This window comes from Rhipicephalus sanguineus, chromosome 7 (genome assembly GCF_013339695.2).
Source record: "Rhipicephalus sanguineus isolate Rsan-2018 chromosome 7, BIME_Rsan_1.4, whole genome shotgun sequence".
In the NCBI taxonomy this organism is placed as follows: Eukaryota; Metazoa; Arthropoda; class Arachnida; order Ixodida; family Ixodidae; genus Rhipicephalus; species Rhipicephalus sanguineus.
In genome coordinates, this window is record NC_051182.1 from 144626712 (window position 1) to 144654525 (window position 27814).

Consider the following 27814-nt stretch of genomic DNA (forward strand, 5'->3'; position numbering starts at 1 on the left):
GTTAAACAACCCCAGGTGGTCGAAATTTCCGGAGCCCTCCACTACGGCGTCTCTCATAATCATATCGTGGTTTTGGGACGTTAAACCCCAGATATTATTATTATTAACATGTTTGATCCATCCGGCCACGACTAGCCAATAGATGTTCAATTCGACAAGAAAGTTGATCGCTGCATCTGACGCGAAGTTGGTTGTTGATGCATCTGCTGCAAATATCTTTTGCGATTGCAGCGAACAAAGAAGGTCGTTATCCATCAAAGGACCTTTGACTGTGCAGATTTCAGGCACCTTGAGTACTTCGATGGTGACGTTTGGCAAATCATGTCTTCCTTGAAAGGTGGCATGCACCCCGTGACAATTATATGCTAGGCTTCTCAGGTTGATACTGTCATGCCTGGTTCACATCTTGTTTTTCTCTTTGGCTGTGCAACAGTCACCCTTCACCTCCAACAAGTCTCCGTACTTCTCACCAAGAACTTGGTAGGTAGACGAGAAGATAGATTTCTGAAAGGCATGAATACACGTAATGAAGCCACACTCTCAAACAAGGTAATAATATCCACCAACACCCAGAAAACAATAATATGCCACTGCCAAATTTCTGCATTGGCTCAGGAAAAGCAAGCTGCAGCTAAGTTTTTACAAGCTCACGATACGTTGTAATCCTTAGCCTCCAGAAGTACCATTAAACTTCTTAGGTCATGCATTATCCATTGACACCCAAAGCCCATCACTCAATGCAACGTTATCCACAATTCTGTGCACAACATCAGACGGATGTGCTGAGAAGCAAAAAGAAGGCATAGGACCACACTGTTGCTTAAAAGATACACTCAAACCTCGATATAATGAACATGGATATAACGAATTATCGGTTATAACAAAGTAAATGAAGAATACCCTTGGTAATAGATACAGTGGTTCGGATATATGCTTATAACGAATTTTCGGCTATAGCGAAGTTATTTTCGTGTCACATGCGACTGTTATAATGAGGTTTAAGTGTAATGCTTGAGAAAAGCCACAGCTGGATGTACACAAAAACCAACTATTTCTAGCATCTGCTCTGCTGCCATTAGTCTATTTTTCCTCTGAAGTCCTGCTCTCAAGTCTAGCAGGTGTTTTTGTGGTATTTAGCCGTATGGCAAGTGACAAGAATGAGCAGTCTTAGAGGCAGTGCTATAGGACTAAATGCAACGATCTCGTCTTTGTGGATCCACAGCTGGTTTTCTGTATGGCCTATCAGACCAGATAAGAAACAAGCCAATAAAACATTGGACATTATGACGGGCAACATTGTTGATTAATGCGATACCAACGAGGTACAGTGCTCACTAATGAAACATGACATCAAAACTTTTGGTACAACTGGTACACACAGATGCTTGAGAAAACCCTGTCACTACGAATCTGGTTGTTAGTGCTGGAGACGAAATTAGGCCAATAACACACGAACTGAAGACAGTAAAAATGAAAATATGCACATTACTTAGCTCTAAATTGACATGTTTCAATCCATGATCACTGTACACACATCTCCACTATTAAAGGGAACACCTGCGTGCAGGGCATGCCCAGATTTCGCTCTCTTTCGAAGGCATAGCGGCATGGATTTGCATAAGACTACTGGTGGTTGACAGTTTCGACTCCTTTCAACAGATTTGTTCAGGGCATGACCAATATTTATACATCCACTTGCAGTTACGGGGCCAGCAATACAACAAGTGCACATTCGAGTGTTCTCTTTAACAGCGGACTGTACTGTACGTGTCCACTCAACGAAAACTGCTACTATTTCTTATATAGAAAAGAAAAATTTTCTTGAACAACAAAACTTTCTTGCCCTGGATGCAAATCAGGTGCAATGACCAAGGCGAGATGTACAGCACCACGATGACTGAGTGGCTCCATCAAATGTGGGGAAATCGTGTAGGTCAGATCAGGCATCTATTTTCTATACCATCTTCTTTTCAAGCACTCACTTCAACAGAGCCGTCACAAGAGGTCCACCTGTACTTCAGCGCAGCATGCTGAAACGTTTGGCCTTGGGCACCAGGCAAGAGTGATGTGGTGTTCTGTCTGAGATGATTGATGGGCATGCTGAGGCAGGATGTCATCCTAGAAGAGCATGTAATTTTGTAATCAGCGAAGTGCGGACTGTTCTGTCACATTTGTTTGACAAATTACTGTGACTAATTGCTGGAAGACAAGAAACTTATCGCTACCTCTCAAACCATGGTTGCACAATATTAAGCTCAAAGAAGAAATGCATTTACCCTCCTCCTCTTCCCAGTCTATCCAACAAAGCATTCACACTTGCCCTAATAATTGTTGGAGTGATATGTCCTAAAGCCACGATATGATTATGAGGGACATCGTAGTGGAGGGTGTTGAAAAAGAAAAGGAATAAACGCGTGCAGGCGAGCACTGCAGTAGAAGAAGAAGAAGTTGGAACGATGAACGGCTGTCTGTGTGGTTCCTTGGCTGATCGATAGTTTCTTTACATTTTGGTGCCGAAAACCCTCGTGCGGACACGTCTCTCTCATCGCACGACTCAAGGGGACCGTCTACTCGACCGCGTCGCACTGCGGGCGGCGAGGACTCGCAACGCATCGCTCGTGATCAGCGTGGGCCCGACACTTCGACATCTGCACGGATGGATCGCCTAAAGACCAAGCGCGCAGCTCGACGAGCTCAGAATACCAAGCTTATACAGGAAGCACGGTCCCTGCTGACGGATCCTACCGCGGACAATCCCAAGCTAACAGGTATTTATGACCGTTTGTCGGCTAGCAACAGCGAGCTCTCGAAGATTAATGATGCACTAGAAGAGCACCTAGCTGACGAGGAGCTCGAAGCGGAGTACGTAGCGGCGGCGGAGTACAACGACCAAGCCATTAGCATGCTCGCCGAGATTCGATGCAGAGTAGCCGATTTGGAACGCGGAAACAGTACAACGGCGACTGCTCCTCAGAACGCAACCCCATCAGCTCCTGATGCTCCGACCAGAATTGGCCCAAGACTGCCGAACCTTGGCATGCCAACATTTAGAGGAGACATTCACGAGTGGTCAGCTTTCTGGGAGCAGTTCGAGCAGACTGTTCATCTCAACAACGCTCTATCAACTACGACCAAGTTTTTCTATCTACGGCATTACCTTGCGGGTGAAGCGGCAGCGGCGATATCTGGTTTTCCGACTTCCGAATCATGTTACGCAGACGCCATAGAGTTGCTAAAAGAACGCTTCGGAGATCGGAAACGGATAGAGCAACACCACCTGTCAGCGCTTCGCAGTCTCCCTCACGTGAAGTCAGGAAGCGACGTTCGAGGCCTCAGGCGACTTTACGATGCCGTGCAGCTCAACATCAGGTGTCTGACTGCGCTAAACGTTCCCACGCTCAGTTTCTCAGCGATGCTGATCGACATTTTACAGCAAGCGTTGCCGTATGACATCGTTTTGGCCTATACACGTGGAAAGCGCAGTCAAGCGTTAAGGGAAAGCGGGTCTTCTGCAAACGTCTTTGAGCCAGCCGCTGCAGCTGCGTCATCGGATGCAGAGTTAAAGGAGCTGCTTACCTTTACACGCGTCGAACTAGAAAGCCGGGAGCAGTGTAAGCCATTTGCAGAGCGACCGGTTGATGACCGTGCACAGCGAACTCGAGGCAGCAGCACCAGCACCGCTTCTGTACTACACAGCGCATCGTGCAACTGGAACGAGTGTTTTTTCTGCAAATCGAAGAAGCATGGCACACGCGCCTGCGACGCCGACCTCTCTATCACTTCTAAGAAAGAGATGCTGACTAAGGACAACCGCTGCTATCGATGCACGTCACGAGGTCATCCGGCACGGTCCTGCCAAGTCAAACTCACGTGCTCGAGCTGTCATGGGAGGCACGCATCAAGCATGTGCGACCCTAACTACAGGAAGAACATGGCAGTGACACCTCGACCAGTGGACGCCTCCGGAAGCACAGTAGGAATGGTGTCATCACAGTCGGTTATGCTGTGCGACAAGGATTCACTGAGCGGGAGCGAGATAAATGACAGAGAAGTATACTTGCAGACCTTTCGCGCCTTTGTCGTGAAAGATAACAGCTCAAGATATGTCCGAGGGATTCTCGACGGAGGCAGCCAGCGATCCTTCGTCACGGAAGAGCTCGTCAGGAAGTTACACCTGCAGGTACTGGGAGAAACACGGATTGCACTGAACACGTTTGGCTGCGCATCACCAAGTACTGCGGAAAGACGGAAGGTTGTAGAAGTTCCCCTGCGCAGCCAGCACTCTTCCGACACCCGCATAGTGCGTGCAATTGTTGTCCCAGTTATTTGTCACGACATTGCTTCCCCGAAAGCTGACAGCCACTTCCTTCAGAACCTGCGGCTCGAAGGGAAATTCATCGCGGACGAAAAGAAGTTCGACGCGGAGACGGAAAATGGCCTCAGCTTGTTGATAGGAGCTGACCATCTTTGGCAAGTAATGTCTGGAGAAATTGTAAAGAGCGCAGAAGTTCCAGGACTGGTAGCGATCGACACAGCGTTTGGATGGACGCTACAAGGACCCAGTCAGCAAAAAGCCTTTCTGGACTGCGACTCCAGCCTCATGGTCTGCATTCTAAAAGTACAAGCAATTGGTGATGACGAAACAACCTCATCAACAACATTCCATGAAGGTCTGCGCATCTATGAACAGTCAAAGGCAATCATGAGAGATGCAGGCATGAACCTCAGAAAGTGGAAGACCAATAACCATCAGCTGCAGAACATTTTCGACAACCAGGAGGAGCAAGTAGAAGGAGGATCCAGAGAAGCAGCTGCGGTCTTGGGAATGCAATGGGATATAGAAAAGGACTACTTCAAGTTTTCTTCCAAATCTGTGGCACAATATTTAGTCGCTGGCCAGCCCGACACGAAACGTACTCTACTAAAGGCTGCTTCTCGAATTTATGACCCGCTTGGCATTCTATCGCCTTTCACCGTAACAGCGAAGCTTTTGTTTCAACGCCTTTGGGTTTTAGGCCGTTCCTGGGATGATCAATTACCCGAGGAGATCAAGACGCAGTGGACAGCCTGGTGTGCGGACGTGATTCAGCTTGGCCACATAAAGATTCCGCGCTGCGTGAGAGACGGGCTTCATGGAGCAGTGAAAGAGGCTGAACTGCATATATTCGTCGACGCCAGCCTGAAGGCTTATGGAGCATGTGCCTATTTGAGAGCATTCGACGAAGACGGGAACTCGGCTACTTCACTGATAGTAGCGAAGTCAAGAGTGGCACCTATTAAGACTTTAACACTACCAAAGCTCGAGCTTATGGCCGCGGTAGTGGGAGCCAGATTGCTAAAGTACATTTGTTCCTCATGGGATTCAAAAGATTTCCACTGCGTCATGTGGACTGACTCTATGATCACATTGAGCTGGATCCGCGGTGACCATAGCAAGTTGAGTCAGTTTGTAAAACACAGAGTGACTGAAATAGCAAAAGCTACTGAACCAGTGCTATGGCGCTACTGCCCGGGTGAAGACAACCCGTCAGATGTACTGACTAGGGGCATACCTTTGAAGACTCTACGTGCAAGTCGCTGTTGGTGGTATGGACCTGAATGGTTGTCCCAGCCTAAATCAAACTGGCCTACCGAACCGAACCAGTGCACACCGATCAACGAAGAGGCAGAGATTGACACGCAACATGTATTTCTTCAAGCATCATCCAGGAAATTACACCCTGTGATTGATTTAAGCAAGCACAACAATCTGCAGAAGCTCCTGCGCGTCACCGCCTGGGTCTTCCGCTTTGTGGATCGATGCCGTGGTATTCGAACATCGCTCAGCGAAACAATTTCGACACTGGAGCTATGCAAGGCTGAAAGGTTTTGGGTACAACGAGTTCAACTCGAAGTATTCGCGAAGGACGTCGAACAGCTTCAACTTGGAGACACTCTCTCAAAACACTCGAAGCTGCTCGATCTTCACCCTTTCTTGGACCAAAGCGGACAGCTTCGGCTTGGCGGACGACTTGAAAGAATCGACGCTACGTATGACGAAAAGCATCCGGTCATACTACCACAGAGGCATCCCTTCACGGCTTTGGTAGTGACAGAGGCTCACTGCAGAGCTTTGCATGGTGGTGTGGCAAGCACTATGATGCAAATACGACAGCGTTATTGGATTATCCGCGCTCGACAAGAAGTGAAACGAATCATTAATGCTTGCTTCCTCTGCCGAAGGTACAACATGAAACCTGGAAACGTACAATATGCGCCGATGCCTGAGGACCGGCTTCTCTCGTCACGACCGTTTGATGTAGTGGGATTGGACTTTGCAGGTCCACTATATATAAAGCAACAGGAGCTACATGGTGATGCATCGAAAGCTTACATCCTGCTGTTCACCTGTGCGACGACGAGAGCAGTACACCTTGAACTGACGAGTGCGATCTCGACAAGCGCTTTCTTACTAGCGTTCCGCCGGTTTCTGGCTCGCAGAGGGGTACCAGCAACACTGTACTCTGACAACGCTCTTGCCTTTAAGAGAGCATCACGGGACCTCAGGAACATCTGGAATGTCATGAAGAGCTCTCCGTTCGCGTCTTTCCTACTGACCCATCGCATCGAATGGAAGTTTATCGTTCCGGGTGCACCTTGGTGGGGTGGTTGGTGGGAGAGGCTTGTCCGAACAGTGAAGTCATCGTTGCGCAAGGTGATGGGAAAGAGCAAACTCACCAGCGAACAAACCGAGACGATGCTGCTGGAGGTTGAAGCAGTTGTTAACTCAAGACCATTGACCTACACGTATACGGACGCCAAAGAGCCTTCTCCGATATGTCCGGCGCATTTTCTTGTTGGACGTTCCTTGCTAGCTTCTCCAGAGCGGCCCAACAATGACTACGATGCTATAAGTCCTCAGACTACTCGAAGTGACATCAGCAAGAAGTTGAGACACAGACAGAAGCTGATAGATCACCTGTGGATGCGATGGAAAAAAGAGTATTTGCTAGAACTGCGGGCACTTCACCTATACCCTGCACATCCCAGCAGCTGTCTACGAGTAGATGATGTGGTAATCATCGAAGAGCCTGGCATTTCTCGAGGTGTTTGGCCCCTTGGGCGAGTCACAGACGTTTACCCGGGTCAAGATGGCATAATCCGAGCTTGCCGGGTGAAAGCCCAAGACGGAAAGTTTTTAAGAAAGCCAGTACAGAAATTGTACAAGCTCGAATTGAGCGACACTACTGGGGGGCGGGAGTATGTTGAAAAAGAAAAGGAATAAACGCGTGCAGGCGAGCACTGCAGTAGAAGAAGAAGAAGTTGGAACGATGAACGGCTGTCTGTGTGGTTCCTTGGCTGATCGATAGTTTCTTTACAGAGGGCTCAGAAAATTTCAACCACCTGGGCAGGGGCGTAGCCAGAAATTTTTCTGGGGGGGAGGGGGGGGGGTCAACCCTACTTTATGTATGTCCGTGCGTGTATTTGTATGTGTGCATGTATATATACACATGCGAAAAAATTTCCAGCGGGGAGGGGGTTGAGCCCCCTCCCCCCAACCCCCCCTGGGTACACCCCTGCACCTGGGTATCTTTAACATACACCTATATCTATGTACATGGGCCTCCAGCATTTCACCTCAATCGAAATGCTGCATATCTGCGGCTGGGACTTCACCCCGTGACCTTTGGGCAAGCAGTCAAGCAACATAACCACTAGCCCACGGTGAAGGGACACTTCCCCTACTCCAAAAGAATAAAGGTCACTGAAAGGAAACGTTTTGCAACATGGTGTTTTTAAAAGAGCAATAAAGTTCTTAAAAGCTTCTAAAGTTAAAGGGACACTAAAGAGAAACAATGAATTGGTTTAGATTGATAAAGTGTGCTCGGAGAACTCTTGTGCAGTTTATTTCACCACCATAGGTTTATTATTAGAGGAGAAAACCAAGTTCAAAGTTTCATTTTGAAATTTCGCGCCGCACTTTGTAATTCGTGACGTAAAAGACTTCAAAGAGCATTTAAAGTATTTTGGCCCACTGGCTCGAAGAAATTTCCACAAACTCGTTATGTCGAGTCTCTGGCCCCCTCAGAGGACAATGTACTTCGATTTAACTGATTAGGAACTACGTAGGCCCAAGCAGGCGCTGTCAAAAAATATGTGACGTCACGGCAAATGGTGCGGGAATTCCAAGGTGGCGTCGCCACCTGTATTTTCTTTTTGTGCGTTTTCTCGCTTATTAAGCGTCTTCGCGCAGAAAGCGTGGTGTTTTTGGAATCGTGGAAGACTACTTTACTAATGCGAGAAAAATTGTTTTGCTCTTTAGTGTCCCTTTAAACAAAGCTCTGCAGCCCTGAAGAAAATGTGTTAGAACTGCTTATAGCATGCCAACTCACGACATATCCACAAGTCTCACCTTGCCAATGCATTTACTGTAACGTCGCCTTGGTGTCGTCCTTAATGTTGTGTCCCTCGACCTACATTTGGTGCAGGTGTGCGGAGCGTTGTGTGCAGCATCTACAACCTGCAACGCAATCAAGCAATAGTCAGACAGTGAACCACATGGTACACAGAACTTTTAAGAGAAATACAAAAGCTACAAAAATTTTATGGCTTCACAATGTGACAGGAATACTGACACAAAAGCATTGTATCTTTTTTTCTTTTCATATTTCAAAAAGTAGCTAACGACCCATTTATCACATCTGGAAACCTCATTTGCTTCAGTGAATGTCTGTTAATTATTTCGAGACGGTCTTATTGCACCCAGTCACAGTTTCAGTTTCAGAGAGCATCAAGAAACGCAGGACCAGGGAGTTTTATTGTAAACATCTGACCATGTGACCACACAAAACAGTGACACACACGCCGTGCCTGGCAGTGTGTGTGTGTGAGTACTACGTTGAGAACTGCAACAGAGAGCACATGCAAGGAGCATGGAAGCCAATATATATTAATGACATAGGTGGCTGCTGGCTGCTTATGTTAAATCCATGTTTAATGGCAATGTAGTGAGGAGTTTCGTTTCATGCTCAGTTGCACAGCATACACTATCCGATTGTTATTAAATATGTTCCACGATATATTATCCTTAATATTTTACAGATGATGCCTGTGTGGCCACACAAGTTTATCTTGCAAGTTACATTGCTTCAAAATTTTGGGTCGCTTGTCCTTTACGAGATTCGGCTAGTGTGTATTCCTCAAAGTATCCTCAAGTCAAGAAAACAATGATGAATCGTCGTAGCACAGGGCTGCTAGTGTAGGGAATTTAAAAGGGTTATGAACAACCCCTCGGAATTGGTGAGAAAACACATACAGCCTAAACAAATCCTGAAATTGTGTGCAGCAAGGAGAGCTTAGAAGTGGAGCGTGAAGTTACCATATTTTCAAGCATGCTCTCTTCATACAGAGGCCTGTTCTCACTCTCTTAAGTGTGCCTGCTATTAGCCAATGGCTGACATAAATGACGAGTAGTGTTTGGATCAGATGCACCCCTTGCCAAGGGGTGCTGCCATGTGCCGGCGGCACGTTCCACATAGTGTGCTGACATTACAGAGTAGCCACACTCACGCACATGTGTCACAGCAGAAGAGTCTGATCGTGTTTCATCATACGTGCTCAAGATCATGACACATGCTGACCTAACTTCTTCCCCCCTTGCCATTCCTTCCTGTGTAGCTTCGAGTATGCTCGCCGGGCCAAGAAAAGAAAGCGCTTAAGAAATGTGACAAATTCCTGTCACTCCGATTGTTTTTGATGGGTTTGAGAAATTTTTTGGCAATCGATTCACGAGGCAATAGACTCTGACAGTGAGGTCATTCGATGATTACTTGGCAAAGCGGTTCAGGAACCCTTTAATGCACCGGAAATAAACCTCCAGTAGGGACTAGGCGCTCATATTCATAGTTCATTTCGTCCTTGTTCTTTGCTGTTGCATTTAAAAGACACAAACTTTATGGCTTTCAAGATTCGGTGCATACTGATGAGACATGAGGGAAGTGCATGTTCTTTTGTGTTGTTTTTTGCAGCTGTTAGGAGTGCTCGATGGAGTTGGCAAGTTGTGACTGATACTCTCACCCAAAATGTGACACTTCGAAAAAGTGGCACGCAAGAAGCCTCCTTCTACGAAGTAATGCAATATTTTTCACTTGTGCAGCAGCTGCATATGTCTGCAGGCAGTAACAGGAAGCTTAATGAATCAGTGTTTGTGAATGTGCTTGAATAATACCGCCCGGAACGCGCAATTGGACCAGAGTGAAAATAGAATGACTGGGAATTATGGTGACAGAACCAGCCATTCTTTTTATGATATGAATAGGATTTGTATTATGAAATGGCATTTGAAAGTCACTAAAATGGGCACAGCGGACGGCCTGGAGGACAAGCCTTTGTGCTGCACGAAGTCATTGAAATTGCTGTGACTATTGTTGTTGGGCTCACCTATCACTCTTGGCAGCATGTGTTGCGTGTACAACCTCATTTGCACTGCAGATTGCTAAATTGCAATAAAAATTGTTCCATGGCGTTTTCTGTGTCACCATTTCATGATTGGACACTCTGACCAGTTTTTCAGGTAAATTTGTGTTTACCTAAGAACTGGTGTGAGTACCACTGCCAGACCGCTACGTCTTGCATTAGGATCACTTTAGGTTTATTGCGCACAACCTTGGGTACGCCTGTGCACGTATGTTTACTAGTGATTATACAGTGCACGGCCCTTCAAATCTGGTGTTCCTCTTCTTGGTTCATGAGAACAGCAATGTTGTTTGCCAACTGGTTCGGTAGACTGTTTACAAAAGTCTTACACACATCAATTGGAACATTTCTGATTGAACATTTGATTCCAAACAGCCCGGAGATGTTCTCATACGCAGTCAAGCTAAGTTGCAAATGCTGAATTCAGACAGCACTCTGCAGAGTGTACCCAGTGTGTTGTGTGCCAGATACCTATTTCCTGCGGAAAAGTTTATATTGTCAAAACTGGCCAATATATCAACTATTAGCTAAGAGAATACTACTACAAAATAGCGTAATTCATGGTCATCTGGATGTGCACTGTTGCGATTATGGGTGCAAACCTTTTCTAGATAGATGCAAGATTTTATGTCGATGTAAGTAAACTCCTACGGAAAAAAAAAAAGATCAGCGAGGCAGCCACCATATCATGGTGGCTGCCTTCCTGCCATATCATCATGGCGACCTTCATAGATAAACATGCCAGGACGATAGGGACGTGAGGAGAATCTGTGCGCAGGTGCAATCTCGTTCTTTTGGACAAGTGCTCAGTATAAGCAGTTGTGCACATGCATAATGAACATTTTTCTTGAAAGCCAGCACTGCATATGTCTACTGTGTGTCCCTATTCGTTGGTGTCTGCACTCTTCTCTTCACTATGTTGAATCAACAAGCTGAAGTGGAAACTCTGCTCTCCTGAAGGGAATTCAGGAAGAAACAAGCCAAATGAGGGTGTTTCACGGAAGGGAAGGGGGGGGAGAGGATCACACAGCCGTTGGTTGTAGAATAATTCGGTACCTTGTTTAGCCGTAAGGATACGGCGCATGCGCGGCACACGTCGAAGTCCTCCACTCTGCGTTCCGGAAAGGGTTGGTGTAGGAATTCACACGAGTGATTCGTAGTTTCGCGAACATCGTCCTCGAAGCAGATACGATCACACACATTACACACGCATCCTGTTGCAAGTTTGGCTTGTTCCGTGCGTTGCCTTTGGAGTGCAGCTATTGCCTTCGCTCGTCCTTCCCTCTTCGCTTGCCGTAACCTTCGCTTTTCGGCTACTTCATCCTTTCTAGCTTGAGCCAGCACTTTACGAAGTTCCTTCGCACGAATCTGTTCTTCGGTTAGCTTCCCCGCGCGATACGCGGCTTTCTTTTGACTTTCGGAAAGTGACTGGTCATATTTACGAGGTCGACCGCAAGGACGGTTTGTAAGCTTCGACATCTTGTAATCTTCGTGCGTCGCGTACTTCCGCGGTCTACCTCGCTATGACCTCGCCTACCGGGCCGATTCGTTAGCTTCGCCTTCTTGTAATCTTCGCGAGTAGCGTACTTGCGTGGTCGGCCTCGTCCTCGCTTCGGTGGTTGTGGTTCTACACATGCCTGAACTTGTACGAGTACTTCCTGCAGACGTTCACTATCACGGTACACCACACTCGGTCCAAGTTCCTCATTGTAAACATGCATATTTTACGGCGAACCGATGCTGTCGGAGAAGCAGAAGAAGTAGGAGAGCAGCGCGCTCGAAAGAGCAACTGGTGACGAAGGCACCAATCAGGCACGAGAAGGACAGACGCTCCATCGACACTAGCACCAAATGCCCCTTAAGTTCCGGCCCTTAAAGCCCCTATACCTTACCGCAAGGGCCGGTAAAGCCCCTATACGAAGTATAGGGGCTTTACCGGCCCTTGCGTAAGGGGGACAGCAAGATGGTGGCGCATGCGGTCGTCATGGCAATAACTGCGCGGCGCCTCTTCGCTTCACCTTCCCCTCTACGCCGCGCATGTCCGTACGGCGAGTTTTTTTCTTTTTTCTTCTTCTTTTGGACGCCTGCTGCGTTAGACCGTGCACTCGCACGAAGTGCACCATGCATTTAAATGAATGCAGCCAGCAAGTGTCAGAACGTAAAAATGAATTCACTCGCAACGCAAGATATCTTTGGCTCCGTTTAATTCAGAAACCAAGGTTTTCATATAATGGGCGATGTTACACGCTCAGGAAATTAATACAAGGGAAGGATGCGCAGCATGTTCACAGCCACTAAGCAACACGAGAGTTCACTGTAAAGTTTGTAAGTTAAAAAGAAACATGAAAAAAAAAAAAGCAGAACACAACGAATCGCATAGGCAGTTTCATCTATACACGTGTGGAGAAGTTTCTGATGTATGCACTCAAGATATTGCATGTATTGGACAGATTTGACAGAGCCGTGACAACTAAAGCAAGCGAAAATTTAGGGCATGGCAAAAACACTTCGAAGACGAGCAAAATACCTAAATAGAGATTAATAGTGTCAAGATTGATTTATTTACACAACAGCCCATGCTCGGACGAGTTTCTGCTAAAAACAACAACGCTTCAAGTGCAAGCAATTTCGCACGAGTTTCTAGCCATCACGATAACAGTAAAGGGAGTAAAACGTGCAATAAAGAGGCTACCACGCAAAACTTGCCCTGGATCAGACGGTATCAGTGCAAAACTTTTGAAATTAATGCTAGATACATAGTAAAAAACAGCGTGAAAGCACAAGGACGAGACAGATGAAACGGGACCAGCGCTGGTCCCGTTTCATCTGTCTCGTCCTTGTGTTTTCGCGCTGTTTTTTATTATGAATGTGTACCAACAAGCTCAAGTTTGCACGCTTCTTAATGCTAGATAATTCATCACATCTTTTATTACTAATATTCTAATATTCCAACAGTCACTGGACACTGAGTGTCTCCCTGATGACTCAGTCATTACGCATGTAATTCCTTGCTTTAAATCTGGAGACAACCCCTTCGCTAGCAATTATTGTTCCATTTCTATTACATCTATTTGCTCTATACTCGAATGTACCATTTACAGTTGCAAAACGTCTTACTTTAATCAAATAATTTAAGGTTTTAAAACAAACACTGCTTTCAGACAAAGAGATTCTGTAACTCCCAGTTGTTTGACCTAGAAACCGATTTACACAACTCCATTAATGGGTCATTTTTCATCGATGCAATTTTCGTTTACTTCTTTAAAGCATTTGATCACGTCCCTCACCAAAGACTGCTAACAAATCTTCGTAGCCTAGAGCTAGACAAAACATTTCTTTGAACTAAGGGCTTTCTAACTGACGGATTTCAGTGTGTTAAAATCGATCACTACATACAACGCCTCACGCCAGTCACGTCGAATGTCCCACTGGGATTAGTTCTGGGACCGCTGTGATATTTAATCGGCATAAATGATATATCGACTGACAGTCAATCTTCTGTACGTCTTTCTGCAGATGACTGTGTACCTTATAAAGAAATAAACAACCAGAATGACACTTTAACCCCGCAATTCAATTTAAGTACACTTTCAAAATGGTGGAGTACATAGCAGATGAAAATTAGTGTTGAGAAAACTAAACATGTATCCATTAGGATCTGGTCTCAAATTACTGCCTAATGAATACATAATTAAGAACTCTGCAGTTGAAACAGTTTTCTCGATTAACATTTAAGGTATTCTTTCCATTATTATGTAAAATGGAAGGAACACATGTATTCGTCACTAGGAAAGTGTTAAGAAAACTTGTTCTAAAACGTCGGCTATGCCTTGCCAACTCCAACACTAAACTTTAAGCATTCAATTCGCTAATGAAACCATCATTAGAGTACGCTTCTAACATATGGCATCACCACCAAGCTTAACCTTACCAACATGCTGGGAATCTATTCAAAATAAGGCTGCTAGATTCATTTCGTCCTCATATTCTTGGTATTGCAGTGTGTCATCAATAAAAAAGCTCACTTGGCATTGTACCTCTCATAACTCGGAGAAAGTTTCTACGATTAAAATATTTTTTTACAGTATTTGTTTTAGCGACAGTCCACCACTTTTGTGCAAATAATTCATTCATCCAGCACCCCATGTTGCTGTCCGTACTCACCATGAACGCAAGGTATGCCCATTATTTTTACGAACTAAAAAATATTTACACTCACCTCTACCATTATAAACTAATGAGTGGAATGCCCTTCTGCAATCCATCACCAATATTAAGGAAGTGGCTTCTTTTCAAACGGCTCTACAAACCTACTTTAATAAGCATATCTGGCATACTAGCTGATCTATTAACAAACCATCCGTCTGATTTCATGTCTGATACGTCCGATTCATCGCTACTTTTGAATTCTGTCATGTATTAGTTGAACTTACTTTAATAGTTCAGCAGGTCAAGCTTGTGTTATTGCAGTGTACGATCTTTCCATTATGCTGCTATTAATTGCACTGTATTTCTTTAAATGTGAAATTATTGTCTCCTTTATTTATGTATTGTTATGCTTATTACCCTCTTTCAAATTAAGTTTGGTGATGTTCTAACACAATCACTGATTGTTATCCCCCCCATATAATGCCCGATACTGGGCCCTTAGAGCAAATAAATGAAATTAAAAAAGAATTAGTAATATACATGCTCACATATTGCATAAAAGTAGAAGGAATGCATGACATGTTTACTACTACAAAACAAAATGAAAAAATAAAGCAGACATGGCATAATAAGACCTACATTGCACTAAAAACGCAGGCACATTATTTTGCACTCGACCACCACTTGACAGCTAGCTTGGTGGCAAGGGGATGCAGAAGATAATCACTTGATTGTGCATTTACAGATAGCATTCACAGAAAAGCCCATTCCTCAAAGCCAAAGTGACATAAGCTAACAACATAACTTCTCTTTCACCGTGACTGAAATGCTTGGCTGTAACATGATGTCACTGAAGGCGCTATGCCATAGTGTATACTGGGCACTCTATTGCATAATAAACACAAACTGAAAATTCTGCACGTAGGACACTTCCAATGCTCAAGCCTTCCAGAAGAAAAACTGTCTTATGCCTACACATGAAGGTTCTTTATAGGGCGTTTTCCTTATAGGATTATTACAGAGATAATACATAAACACAAGGAGTAATTTTTCAGCCGTAAGTACAGAGAATGTTGAGCCTCTGTGGGCAGAATAGAAAACTCATCAGTGAAGTTGCAGACTGAGACTTCGCTGTCACAGCAGATTCTCTAGTTGTTAACCTTTCCCTGGGCAACTGAATCAGTTCTGGCCTTCTTGAGCACTTCGAAACGTTTCCATCCTGAAGAGTAATAAAAAACCATAAATTCCAAGACAAATTACACAGTTGGATTGTGCAAAAGCCGTTTCGTACCGTGAAATATGTGATATAGCCATCTACCTTGAGTCTCAGAAACACGTGCTTAAACGATGGCAATTGATTAGCAGGAGACAAATGTAAAACACGCTTCCAAGCACGTGGTGATGTCAGAGATGCAATAGTTCAACTATAAGTCTAAAGCGCTTTATGTTCGCTACTTCTTAGTACAACATTGCAATACTGTGCTCTTCTCAAACCAACCATAATTAAAAACCTGCACTGTATCCTCCCTGCAAAACAGCCATGTGTGGCGGCATACACTCGTAGGTGCAAATGAAAACTGGCACGCAAACTGCACGCTCACCTGTTGTTTTTCTTGTGGAACTTGATCTTGAAGCACCAGTGCATCGGTTTGGGACGCACCAATAATATGCTGCACTGTGGCCTCCGTGATTAGCTCTGGCAGTGCGCCATTGCTACGACTGACCAGTTCGGTGTGTTTCCAAGAGAAGAAGCGTAATTTTGTGAATGCATTAACACACTGCAAAAGGGCAAACTTAGCTCAAGTCTCGTGCATTGTAGCCTTAAAAATACTTCTGCAATACTCGCCTGGATGTCACATTGCGTCCCCCGCTTATGCTATCCCCATGAGTAATTATGGCCTGGCTAGAGGGGAGACATGGTGTGCGTCATGTTTCCCTGTCGCCTGGCCGTGGTATCGTTTTTTTGTTAACTCTTTAACATGCCATGGGTTGGTGACTTTGGCCCATGCTCAGTGTCCAATCAGTGATGCTCTTCTGGCTGTCACACTGCCTTCTCTGATTACATTCTCCCCACGTGAATGAAATGGCATCATCAACAGTGCCCTGCCAAATCTAGTCGCAGAGGCCATGGTTGAACTATCTCGGTGGGGCAAGCGCACTTTAACTTATGACATACCTTAATGTCCCCTCTATCATATAGAACCCTTAGCGTTACCTATTCCATCCCTGTTATATATGTTTTCGGTGTTTGTGTGCCCTGGTGTATTCCTTAGGTCAACTTCGCGTTTCACGTGCTGCCAAGGCCACGCAGAAAGAAGCGTGGCTGAGATCTGATCCGTCAGGTGCTGAAACATGACCCATCTCTGATGGGTTTCTGAGGTGTAATTGCTCTTTACACTAATTTCTAATAATTATATGACTCAAATTTCAACTTACGACATACCTTATTATCCACTCTAGCATACACAACCCTTAGCTTTGCCTATTCCATCCCTTTTATACACATTATTTGTTTCTATCAGGGTTTTCTGACAACTCGCACAGGCACTAGACAGGGTGGTCTGGAAGATAGCGATATCACTCGGTGCTCATGCCACCAAAAAAAAAAAAAGGCTGCGGTTTAACTATTGTAAACCTAGTCAACATGAGGGGAAGGTACGTTTCGCTTGGTTTTCGTTCCCTTGGTGCCAAACTGGCCGTACCGCCAGTTCATCAGTCGGCGAATCGGCATGAAAGGAGGCGACAGCAGACGTTCGGCCACATAGTTCAACGCAGGCATAAGCGGGTAGCAACAGCCAGTGCTTACGCTGAAGAGAGGCAATTTCTGCTTGACGACAAATTGCCTACACATTCGACACACACTGGCTGAATGGGCAGCCTCTGACTCCCACTCGGGGAATGACATCTCTATACTCGGTCATAACATAAGAAAAAATGTAACCTCTGCCCACAATCATTGCTGTCCCTCCCCCAGAGAATAAACATTAATGCTCCATCCAATAGCGCTCACTTATTTTAGTGACGTCAAGCACTTATAGTGAGCTTCAGATAGTTTACTTTCTATACAGACACATGTCTGTGTCTCTGGCAGGGTTGCCACTGACTTTCGAGAAAATGTCGCCAAACGACGAGCAAAAAGTCGCCAAAAGTCGCCATTTTTTTTACAAATTTCGCCAAAAAAGTCGCCATCCTAGATATGTGCGGCATACATAGTAATAAAACTTTCCACTCACGTATAGCCCCGTAGAATACAGTACCATCCAAGACCTTTAAATTATATTGACGTTTCTCAATGCCAGTTGTATCGCCCGCTTCACCAGGGGGGTGCATGGTGCTGCTTCTCCGACTAGCCGCAAGATGTGCGTGGTGGCGCAAGGGTGAATGAATGAAGCGCTCATGATATCCTTCCATCCCTGTCGGCTCGTTTTAAAAATAAAAGTGTGGTAAACCTTGGGCGAAAACCGTGAAAGCGCTGTTTGTAGACAGCTTTACGTACCCTTATATGAATTAAAAGGATTAAAAGGTTCATTGACGGTAACACGACAGAATTCTTGCAGGAACCGATTCTTAGTGAGACTTACACTTTTTAAGTGTGAACTGATATGATAAAGGACGCCACCGACCCTTTCTTATAGTCACTTATATCTACACGTGTCAATCCGATGCGTTAATAATGAACAGGTAGACAATGGAGAATGTTTATAGCAATTGTTTTCATTGCACACGCTCACCGAGAACAGTGGAAAATGCCTCGATAAATATGCTCAATTGGGGGTACCGCAACAGTGAATAAGTCGCCAAGCTATTCAGAACAGTTGGAGCTTTGGCGGAACAAATGGTCGGAACACGCGGCCAACCCGTCGTCTAGCCCCTTCTAAAGCGAAACTTTAGAGAAGCTTAAAGCACCTAAAGCTATATACTTATAGTCAAACACTGCCCCCTCACGGTTTGCGAGGCAGTCCGCTGACTTACATTTTGCTAAAATGTCGCTGGGGGACATTCGAGTACCTGCTGCATTTAGATGAATTGAGGAGATACACACGAGTTACATGACGGACATACCGAATGACGCGTAATGTGCACGTTCTACTCGTGGTTCTAAAACCAAGAAACATAGAGGGAATGTTGCCGCTCATTCATTGGAAAGACACTAAACTTAGGATGCATTACTCAGTGGAGACCTAAGCCGAAAATCGCCAAAAATTCGCCATGTCGCCATTCATAATTTTCGGTCGCCCCGGGCCTCTCAAATTCGCCAATTTGGCGAAAAGTAGCCACCATTGGCAACCCTGGTCTCTGGTCGGAAACTTTAACGTCCTGGTAAATTTCATCGGAGATTCTGACATCGCTTCTCAGCTAAACGCAATGTTTTGGGCAGTAACGGCGAACCTTTAACCCTTTATAGGCGTAGTATTTACATTAGCCGAGAAAAAAAGATTACGCATGCAGGGGCGTAGTCAAATTTTTTTTCAGGGGGGGGGGGGTTCAACCATACTTTATGTATGTTCGTGCGTGCGTTGTATGAGCAAAACTGAAAAATTTCGGGGGGGTTGAACCCCCCCCCCCTGAAATGTATAACTCACGGTTCGAGCGGATACCAGGTAGAACGACTGTCTTTCACACGTGAACGGCAGGTGCGCCGCGGTTCTGTCGGCGGAGCGGACATTATTTTCTCTTAGGTTGTAACCGAGCACAGCGTGGGATACATCTTTTCACTCACCGCGGTCACGTCACAGACGTGCCACCGTCTTTCACACGCGCACACGCTGCCGAATGGGTTGTCCGTGAAGCCGCGGAGAAACCTGGCCGTCGGCCGAAGGTTGTGGTCCGTCAAACGTTCGTTATGGGCGCCGTCGCTTGTATCGACGGCGTTGTCTCGTTGTTTGCTTTGCTGATCGACGGCTGCGGTGGCTTCGGTCTTCGCAAGCTTTCGCGCTTCGTAAGATTTTCTGTAACGTGCTAACCTGGCCTCCCTTCGCTCCGGTGTTTCAGCGAGCAACTTTGCCTTTGCTTTAGCCTTCGCAGCCTGCCGTCGAGCTATATCTGCTGGATGACTAGATTCAGCCTGTCGCTTGCGCTGGAGCGCACGCACAGACAGGCCAGTCCACCGTGTCCCAGTCGGCGCGCCAGCCATGGTGAGAGGGTGAGATCAGTGTATTTTCAGTAGTACACTGTAATTTTCAGCGAAACCAACTGAGCCAATCTGACTGAGCGATCAAGCCAGCCACCAAGCCGACCAAGCGTCGGCGAAGTAGCCGTTAAAGGGGCGTTCGAACGCTTTTTAATACTGTACTTTTTAAGCACCTATTTCTTATTTGTGGGTTACGTGCTTTTTTATTTGTGGCTGGGGATAATTTTATTTTAGCATGCGGGAAGGCCAACTTTGGTTGGTCAAACTTTCATAAACTGTACCTGTTTTCTTTAGCGCAAAGGAAAACTTACAAGCGTCTAATTACGTAATGCTAACAGAGAAAGCGCCGTGAAACATTTATAATAAAATAATTTCGACACAGCACATGGTGCGAACCATAGAGTCTATGCTGCGAACAGTGGTAGGTGAGCGCGAGAGCTTTCTTGTGTGCAGCGGTTTGCTGCGCATGCGTGCACTCTGCGCGCATGCGCCGCGACTCTGCAAGTTCCATAAGTTGGCAAAGTTGCCGCGAAGGCAGCGCCGCTTCTCAGCCAGCAACTCCTTTTACCTCATAAGCAGCACAGAATAGGGCGGGGATGGATAATAATATATGTGTTCTAATTTCAAGCACTAATTATGGTGCGCATGAAAGCCTCTACCGGAGGGGGGGGGGGGGGGGGGGCAAGGCGGCGCTAGCCCCCCCCCACCCCCCCACTTTCGACAGTGGTCATTTTCAGCTGCACACTGGGAAGCCATCAACTGAGGCGAAGTTTTACTTCTACATTAAACGCTTATTTATATAATGAAATTTATCCTGCGCTTCTGCTGTGGAGATCGTCTCCTGTGTCTCACGACATGTAGGTTCTCTGCGGTGCGGACCGCCTGTGCAACGCTTTCGCGCTTTGCGCTACAGCATTTATTCTGCTCTGCCTGGCGTCAAAATTACATCATCGACGACGCAAATACGGGCAGCAGTAAACGTTTTATGGACCGATCAAACGGTCATCCTGTTTCAGGAATTAATTTTGTTTCGTCGGAAAGGAATAGCATCACCGCCGCTGTACATATCCAATTTGCTATGAGTTGATGAGTGGTGCAGAACTGTTGAGTGTTTATTTGGGCCGCACTGGAGAGCTAAAGAATGTTTCTGCTTGAGTTTCCGATTACCCTGTGTCGCCTTGCCAACGTTTTTAGATTGATCTAAAAACGTTGGCCTTGCTTATCAATGGTAGCTTGCAGTGATCGCGGCGGCTTGAAACAAGGTGAGGAATAAGACAGTGGACTCGAGTACATGGAAAACCGAGCTTTGAAGCTTGTCCCGCAACTTGATCTACCGGTCCAGGAAATGGTCAAGGTCCACGGTTTTCTAGACTAATCATTGTTGGGGTTTAATGTCTCAAAACCACGATATGATTATGAGAGACAATGGCTCCAGAAATGTCCACCACCTGGGGTTCTTTAACGTGCACCTAAATCTAAGCACGAGGACCTCACGCATTTTCACCTCCATCGAAAGTGCAGCGGCCACGCCAGGATTCGACCCCTGACCTGGGTTTTCCGGACTAAGGAGACTGAATTGGCAGCCGGGCTAGTTGGTTTTGAGTCATCTCGAATTGACTTATACAGGGCAAAATACAACTTGGGCGACAAAGAAGCACACGTGTGCAGCAATGTTTATTTCTCTCCCTCCCTCCCTCTCTCTCAGCAAGAATGAGTTCACAGAGTTGTACATGCGCACAAACGGCTCAACATTGTTATAGCACAACTGAAAATCTTGCCAGCTGCTATAAGTAGCCGCTGCCAATGTGATCAGCGGGCAGCCTTCTTGAATAACATTCGGAATGAGACTGTCCAGCTATTCCAAAAAAACGTTTAGGTATTGTTCAGCATAGTAATGCGCTGTTTAGCGTGCACACGTAATTTTAACACCACGAGATTCCATAGATTTGTGACGTCGCATAAGAAGCACGGGATTTTAAGGCATACCGAAAATTTTTGACAAATGGCGAATAATCAATGACCAAAAATATGCCTTATTGAAAATAGTGCATTCTTTTATTTTTTATGTAGTCGTGCATGAGTGGTCGTTATGCAATGTATCATTTTGGAGTCATTTGTGGCATCGCGTAACGAGGAGGTGCAGTGTGCATGACCCAGAAAATTTTGACCAATCATAAACAGTTAACAGCCCATGCGGAAGGAAACAATGCGGGGAAGTTTAACGTTACGATCACCCACATTTATTTTTAAAAAAATTGTGCTTACACTGTCTGCATAGGCGTACTTACTTGGAGGGCCGGGGGCCCGTCCAAGGAAAGTAGAAAACAGCGCAACACAACGAAGACAAGAAAGACCAAACAGGACCAGCGTTGCGCTGTTTTCTACTATGAAGTTCGCATGCTCCAAGCAAAGTTGCAAATACAAATATGATACATATAAAGAATGTACTACGCCTCCAATACCACAAATTCTTACTGAAAAACAACTTTTGGTTGACAAGCTAACAATAATAGTAATATAATAATAGCAATAATAATAACAATGCGTTGAAACACTATTTTGACTAGGAGCAACCAAGACAATATAGGATGCGCAAACCTGAATATCTGCAAGAAAGTGTAGTACTAATTGCACAAAAGAAAAGGTGCGGTCACTGCTACCTACATAAAAAACGCAATTATTAGTGAGCAGCTTCTAGACGTTAACGAAATTTCATTGAATAATACAAATCTTTACTACTGGCGAGGATGCCATCGACATAATTGTATTCATGCATAAAGTTGTGGGGGTGATGTATAAAAACTGTTGCTTGCAACACTATCACATGCATAACCCGTATATATACGGCTGTCCCAGTGTATGCTACGTAGGAGTGACTGTACTTTTTCTACAATCTTATTAAACACTGCTAACCAAATTTTAACTCTGTGTATGAAAAATCACATCAAATTGTGAGCAAATGCAGTGCTCTCTCTCTCTCTCTCTTTATATATATATATATATATATATATCTGGTGGATGAAGTGAGGGAGGCGAGCCCCCCCACTCGCGAACAAGTTGGCACGCCACTGAAAGTGAACGACTCCATCATCCAGCTTCAAGGTTCTTCCGCCAGGCTGGGCGACATACTGGTTTTTTGTGACGTTTATAGGCAATTTAAAAATGTAAAACCTTCTCAGATTGCGAAAAAGATGCTTCAATCTGCCCCTGTAATTCACACTTTTTCATTTCCACCAGTATCTTATCACGCATTCTGGCCAGCCGTCAGTCCCTTATATGTATGGCCAGACCTTTTAAGCACTATGTTTTGAAACATATTTTTGTACCGCAACGCGCTACATTAATTTTCTGCGATTACGTACGGCGTGTGTAGTGCCAAGTTCACATAATTTCTGTACGTACAACAGGAGTATGGTGGAAAAGAGGAATTGCAATTACAGCTACAGCCTTAAGGGGGAGACGCGGGTCTTTTTTTTATTTCTTTTATTAGCCGGATGAACTGAACGAAATTTAACCAAACTTATCCCATTTTTTCTGCAGATTCCGAATCTCTGATTAGATTTTTGGTAGCTGCATTAGTACAAAAGATGTGCAATCTCTAAAAGCATATTTCTTACGGGGATTTTTGGCAACTTTGCTTTGTCAAACACAGAAACAAAGTATGTGGCAAGGCTGCTAGAGAGCTGGTTTAGCCGGTGATGCTAATCCGATTGTCTTCAACAAACTTTGAATGCAAAATAAATAGACGTAAATGTGAGTGAAATTTTTTTGCTGCATACTATTTCTGATAATCGAGAATTATAATTTGGTGGACAACATTATAAGAAAATAAATAGCATCACCGGCTAGACCAGCTTCCTGGCAACCTTGCCACATACTTTGTTTTTGTGTTTGACAAAGCAAAGTTGCCAAAAATCTCCGTAAGAAATATGCTTAAATATGTGTTAGAAATTGCATATCTTTTGTTCTAATGCAGCTATTAAAAATCTACTTAGAGATTTTGAGTCTGCAGAAAAAGCTGAATAAGTGTATTAAATTTCATGCCATTCACCCAACTTTTAAAAAACCATTTTTTAAGACCCACGTCTCCCCTTAAAAGGCAGTGGCATTTCCACCACAAAGACGGATGTGCACAAGCCTGTACCAATTAGCATGTGCTCTAGACAGCTGTCATAAGCCGGATGGTTGGTGACCCTGCCATTGGAGAATATCGCCGTGTACATGAGCGGGACACTTTGGTCATCAGGGCAGGGCCTGCCTGCCTTTTGTAGTTCTATCCGACTACAGTGTTGTCTTCGAACTATTAGTTGTAAATGCAGTTACATTAAACGTGTAATAGTGATCGCCCCTGGAGCCCTTGGTATGCTGATGTGCGTGCTGCCGCTGTATCTTGATGCTGCTAGATAGTCGTTGAGCTAGAAATTTCAGGGTGCATGTAGTACTATTCAGATGCGTCTTGGAACCATGCTAACTTTATGTATTAAGTACTTATTGAAACACATGTGCATGTACTGACAGAAGAGCAAGGCTGACATAATATGTATAATGATGCTTCAGTTATAGTTTTTTTTATGCTACAACATGGGTGCTATCACGGAGCGATGCCTTATGCCTTATTCTATGCTATTCTTATCATCCACCACTCACTGCTGGCTGATCGTGGATGGGCCATCGCTCTGACCACTGGCCAAGCGCGAAAAGCATGGGCAGTGGAAAAGGCATCGTTCCACAGAACATTGTTGTAATCTGCCAATGTTATCATTATATGCAGGTTCAGAGCAGTACTTATGTTATACTGACCAAGAATGCTAACTTTGACACTTCTGGTCTTTTCAGGGGGGACACAGCTTGGTCAGAAACTGAGAACAGCATTCCTCAACTCTCGCATGGGATACGCCGCCGCCAGAATTATATTCGTGGAAGGAAGTTCCTAAATAAAATGCGTCGCTCTCACTCACTGATATATGATTTCCTCTGCAATGCCAGCTACAACAGCAACTGCAAGTTCAAACTTACTTCCATCTCGTGTTACTATACAGCAGCTGTATTTTTGCTGTACAGTGGAAGACGACCTTCGGAAAAACGAGATCCTGGGAACTACGCTTTCATACATGTGCAAGGCCACAAAAGCCCTACTGTGCTTCCTGAAGTCGACTGGACTTCACGAACGCTTGGGAACTAGTAGCGCATGTTCATGTTGTGCACATTGATGCTAACTGTCCATTTGTTATTTTTTCTTTGTCTTATTAATCCCCCTTCTCAAGTTTAGGGTACCCAATCAAGCACATGCTTGGTTAACCTCCCTGTCTTTCCATATCTCTCTTTCTCACTGCACATTCTTGAATATGGCAGTCTTATTTTGAGCTACTAGCGAAAAACCTTGCTTCATCACATTTCTACATTTCGTACTAAACTACGAAAAGCCAGGCCATGATCTACTAATGTGGCTGGAACATGAAGGATTCTGGCAAAAGTAGACTTCTACAGCTCTTTTTGTTTAAATTGTACATGCTCAAGCTACATCATGTGCTCATCCAAGTCCTACTTCAATTATTCTGCTTATCGAAAAGTGGCAATTATAAATAACAGGCTATCTGTAATAAGCAGAGCTGTCAACAAGGAAGCGGACAGTAGTGCAGTGTAATGGCCCACTAACCTATGTGTTTATTAAGTGCAAATCCTTATGTAACAGGGCAGCTAGCTTTTGAGTGCAGCTCTTAGGCACCTGTTCCTATGCGGAGCATCGACGTGCCTCGTCGTAACCAAGCAAATGAGCTCAGTGAAAGATGAACGGTGAATGTCTACAAATCAGAGTTAAGGACGCAGTCACATGACATGGCATATTGGTTTCTTCTGATGCCACTAGATGGCCCTGCCCTCTGCGCATCTTGGCGGAGCCAGTGCATACACTGAAACTTTTCGATGAAAAGACATGTTATTGGTGCTAAAGTAAGTTCGTGCATCATGCCCACTTTTTGCTTCCAATGTTACTGTGTAGTGCTGAAAATGGATAAAGCAACATTCAATGGCTACATAACAATCGTTCTTGTTAGAGTGTTTGGTTATTTTTAGAGTACATTACCTGAGCGGAAACGCATACGCGTTAGGATTCGTGACGTCTGGCAACCTGGAAAAAAGGCGCATGCACTGAAATTTCGCATTAGGGAGTATCGTAATGTTCAGTAATTTTTTCAATTGTACAGTATGTCTTATTCTCACTTTTTGTTTCTTGCTAATTAAGGCTTTTAATGCTGTTGGTTACGCGATTGCAAACTAGAAACAATCCAGTCAGGTCAGCAGATGTATAAAGCTTTTCTAAAAAAATTAACGCTGACATTTGGGGAAAAAAACGTTAATGTACCCTGGACAGATTTCGACCTGCATGCGCCTGCAGTATTGGATATGTGTGTGTTTTTGTAACATTATGCGAATGAACCGATATACAAACTGAAGTGACCACAAATGTACTGTGTGGGATCCTCTAAGCACATGACGTATAACATGTCAGAAATGCGCAGCAAGATAAAGGTTATTGCAGCATCAGCTGTGTTGATATTTTTGTTGCAATAACAGTTATACAAACACTCGAACTGAAAATTCGCCGTCGGATTCTGCGTGGTGCTTCATATAAATACCGGGTGCGGTAAAGGGTCTATCATACCTCGCACACGGTACACTGTAGGATTGAGGGAAAGCATGTGAGAGGGCGCACCATCTTCAAGTACACAAACAGCTAAGATTGTGACGTGTAAAAAGGCAAAAAAAGGGAGCGAACAGAGCACTGCCATAACTTTCTCTCTCAAGGAAGGGCTCTTCTCCCTTGCATTCTTCATTTCTCTTGCACCTCAGAGCAATGGGAAGGCATTCTTCATGAAAGCGCCTCCACAGTATGTGAGGTACTCGTCCTGCAGACCATGCAGGATGAATGCTCTAGGGAACCTTGCCCACTCTTCCTTTCACGTCAATGAAAAAAGTTACTGACGATTAGGACACTAATGCGAAATTTGAATGCAGCTCTATGTGTGTTTTCGTTTTGCGAACAGGATTCGGGGAGATAGAAGTCTCTCACTCACCGCATTGAGTTGTGGGAGGTTCGCTGGCCTCGGGAGATGTTCCTTTCCGCTGGTTGTGGAAAGATGAGAAACGTCGTCCTTCGGCACGGGTTGCATGCACGTCGAACAGAGCCAGAACTGATGCAGGTCTGCGTTAGGAAATGCCGACTGGAGGGTCTTCCGGTGACACTCATCTGGTAGCAGTTTCGAGTCATCCTGGAACGAGGGCCGATCACACACCGAACACACACTCCTAAGTGAACTGTCTTTAAACGGCTGCAGGGACGTCTTCATTGCACCCTTCCTCTTTGCGAGCCGGCGGCGTCTGGCTTCGGCTTCTGTGGCGCGGACGGCAGGATCTTCCCGGCGGCGCCGCCTAGCTTCTGCTTCGGCGGCAAGCACTCTCGGGTCTTGTCGGCGACGACGCTGGGCAGCAGCTTCGGCGGCACGCACGGCTGGATCATTCCGGCGGCGGCGGCGATGAGCTATCGTTTCGGCAACGCGAACTGAGGGTTCCTTCTGGCGGCGGCGGCGATAGGCTTCGGCCTCGGCAGCGCGTATAGCAGGGTCTGCACGGCGACGGCGCTTTGATGCCGCTTCGATGGCGCGAACTTTAGCACAATCCTCCTGGCGGCGGAGGCGCTGCGCTAGCGCTTCGGCGGCGCGCACCTCTGGATTCTGACGTCGGCGCCGCTGAGCCTCGGTTCGGGCAGCTCGTTTCGCCGCTAAGACAGCCGAAGCGCTATCACCGCTTGCGTCGCTCATTGTTCAGAGGAAAAAAAAAACAACAGAAAAAGAAGAAGAACAATAAAAAAAAAAAGAGCTGGCGAAGAACTAATGTTCAGGTCAAGCCAGGCTTGCCCTGACATCACTGAAACAGCCACGTTGGAGCACCAACATGGTGGCGCGCGAAGTTGTTATGTCACGTGAATATTATCAGTACATCGCATGTTCCATGGTTCCTTCGTTATTCATCCAGCGATGTCGTTATCACACTGAAGCAGGTTAATCGCCGCGTGATTATACT

General features: G+C 45.4%; 1 protein-coding gene and 1 long non-coding RNA gene across 3 annotated transcripts; one reads left to right on the forward strand and one right to left on the reverse strand.

The window, feature by feature from the left end:
• Positions 1 to 27763, reverse strand: LOC119400155 (uncharacterized). 2 transcript variants are annotated; one of them, XR_005185022.2, is made up of 5 exons: positions 26809 to 27763; positions 25818 to 25862; positions 8393 to 8500; positions 1983 to 2118; positions 1 to 504 (listed from the first exon to the last, which is right to left on the reverse strand). XR_005185022.2 is itself a non-coding variant. In XM_037667140.2 (4 exons), exons 1-3 carry the CDS (start codon positions 27550 to 27552, stop codon positions 1996 to 1998), a joined length of 975 nt encoding a protein of 324 aa, XP_037523068.1. In that variant the 5' UTR covers positions 27553 to 27763; the 3' UTR covers positions 1 to 504; positions 1983 to 1995. The 2 variants fall into 2 exon arrangements, 1 of the variants encoding a protein (XP_037523068.1); XM_037667140.2 differs by lacking the exon at positions 25818 to 25862.
• Positions 19329 to 25006, forward strand: LOC119400156 (uncharacterized). The gene is made up of 3 exons (XR_005185024.2): positions 19329 to 19543; positions 19621 to 19739; positions 24572 to 25006. It is a non-coding gene; the product is annotated as an uncharacterized LOC119400156 (long non-coding RNA).
• Positions 27764 to 27814: the final 51 nt, after the last annotated feature.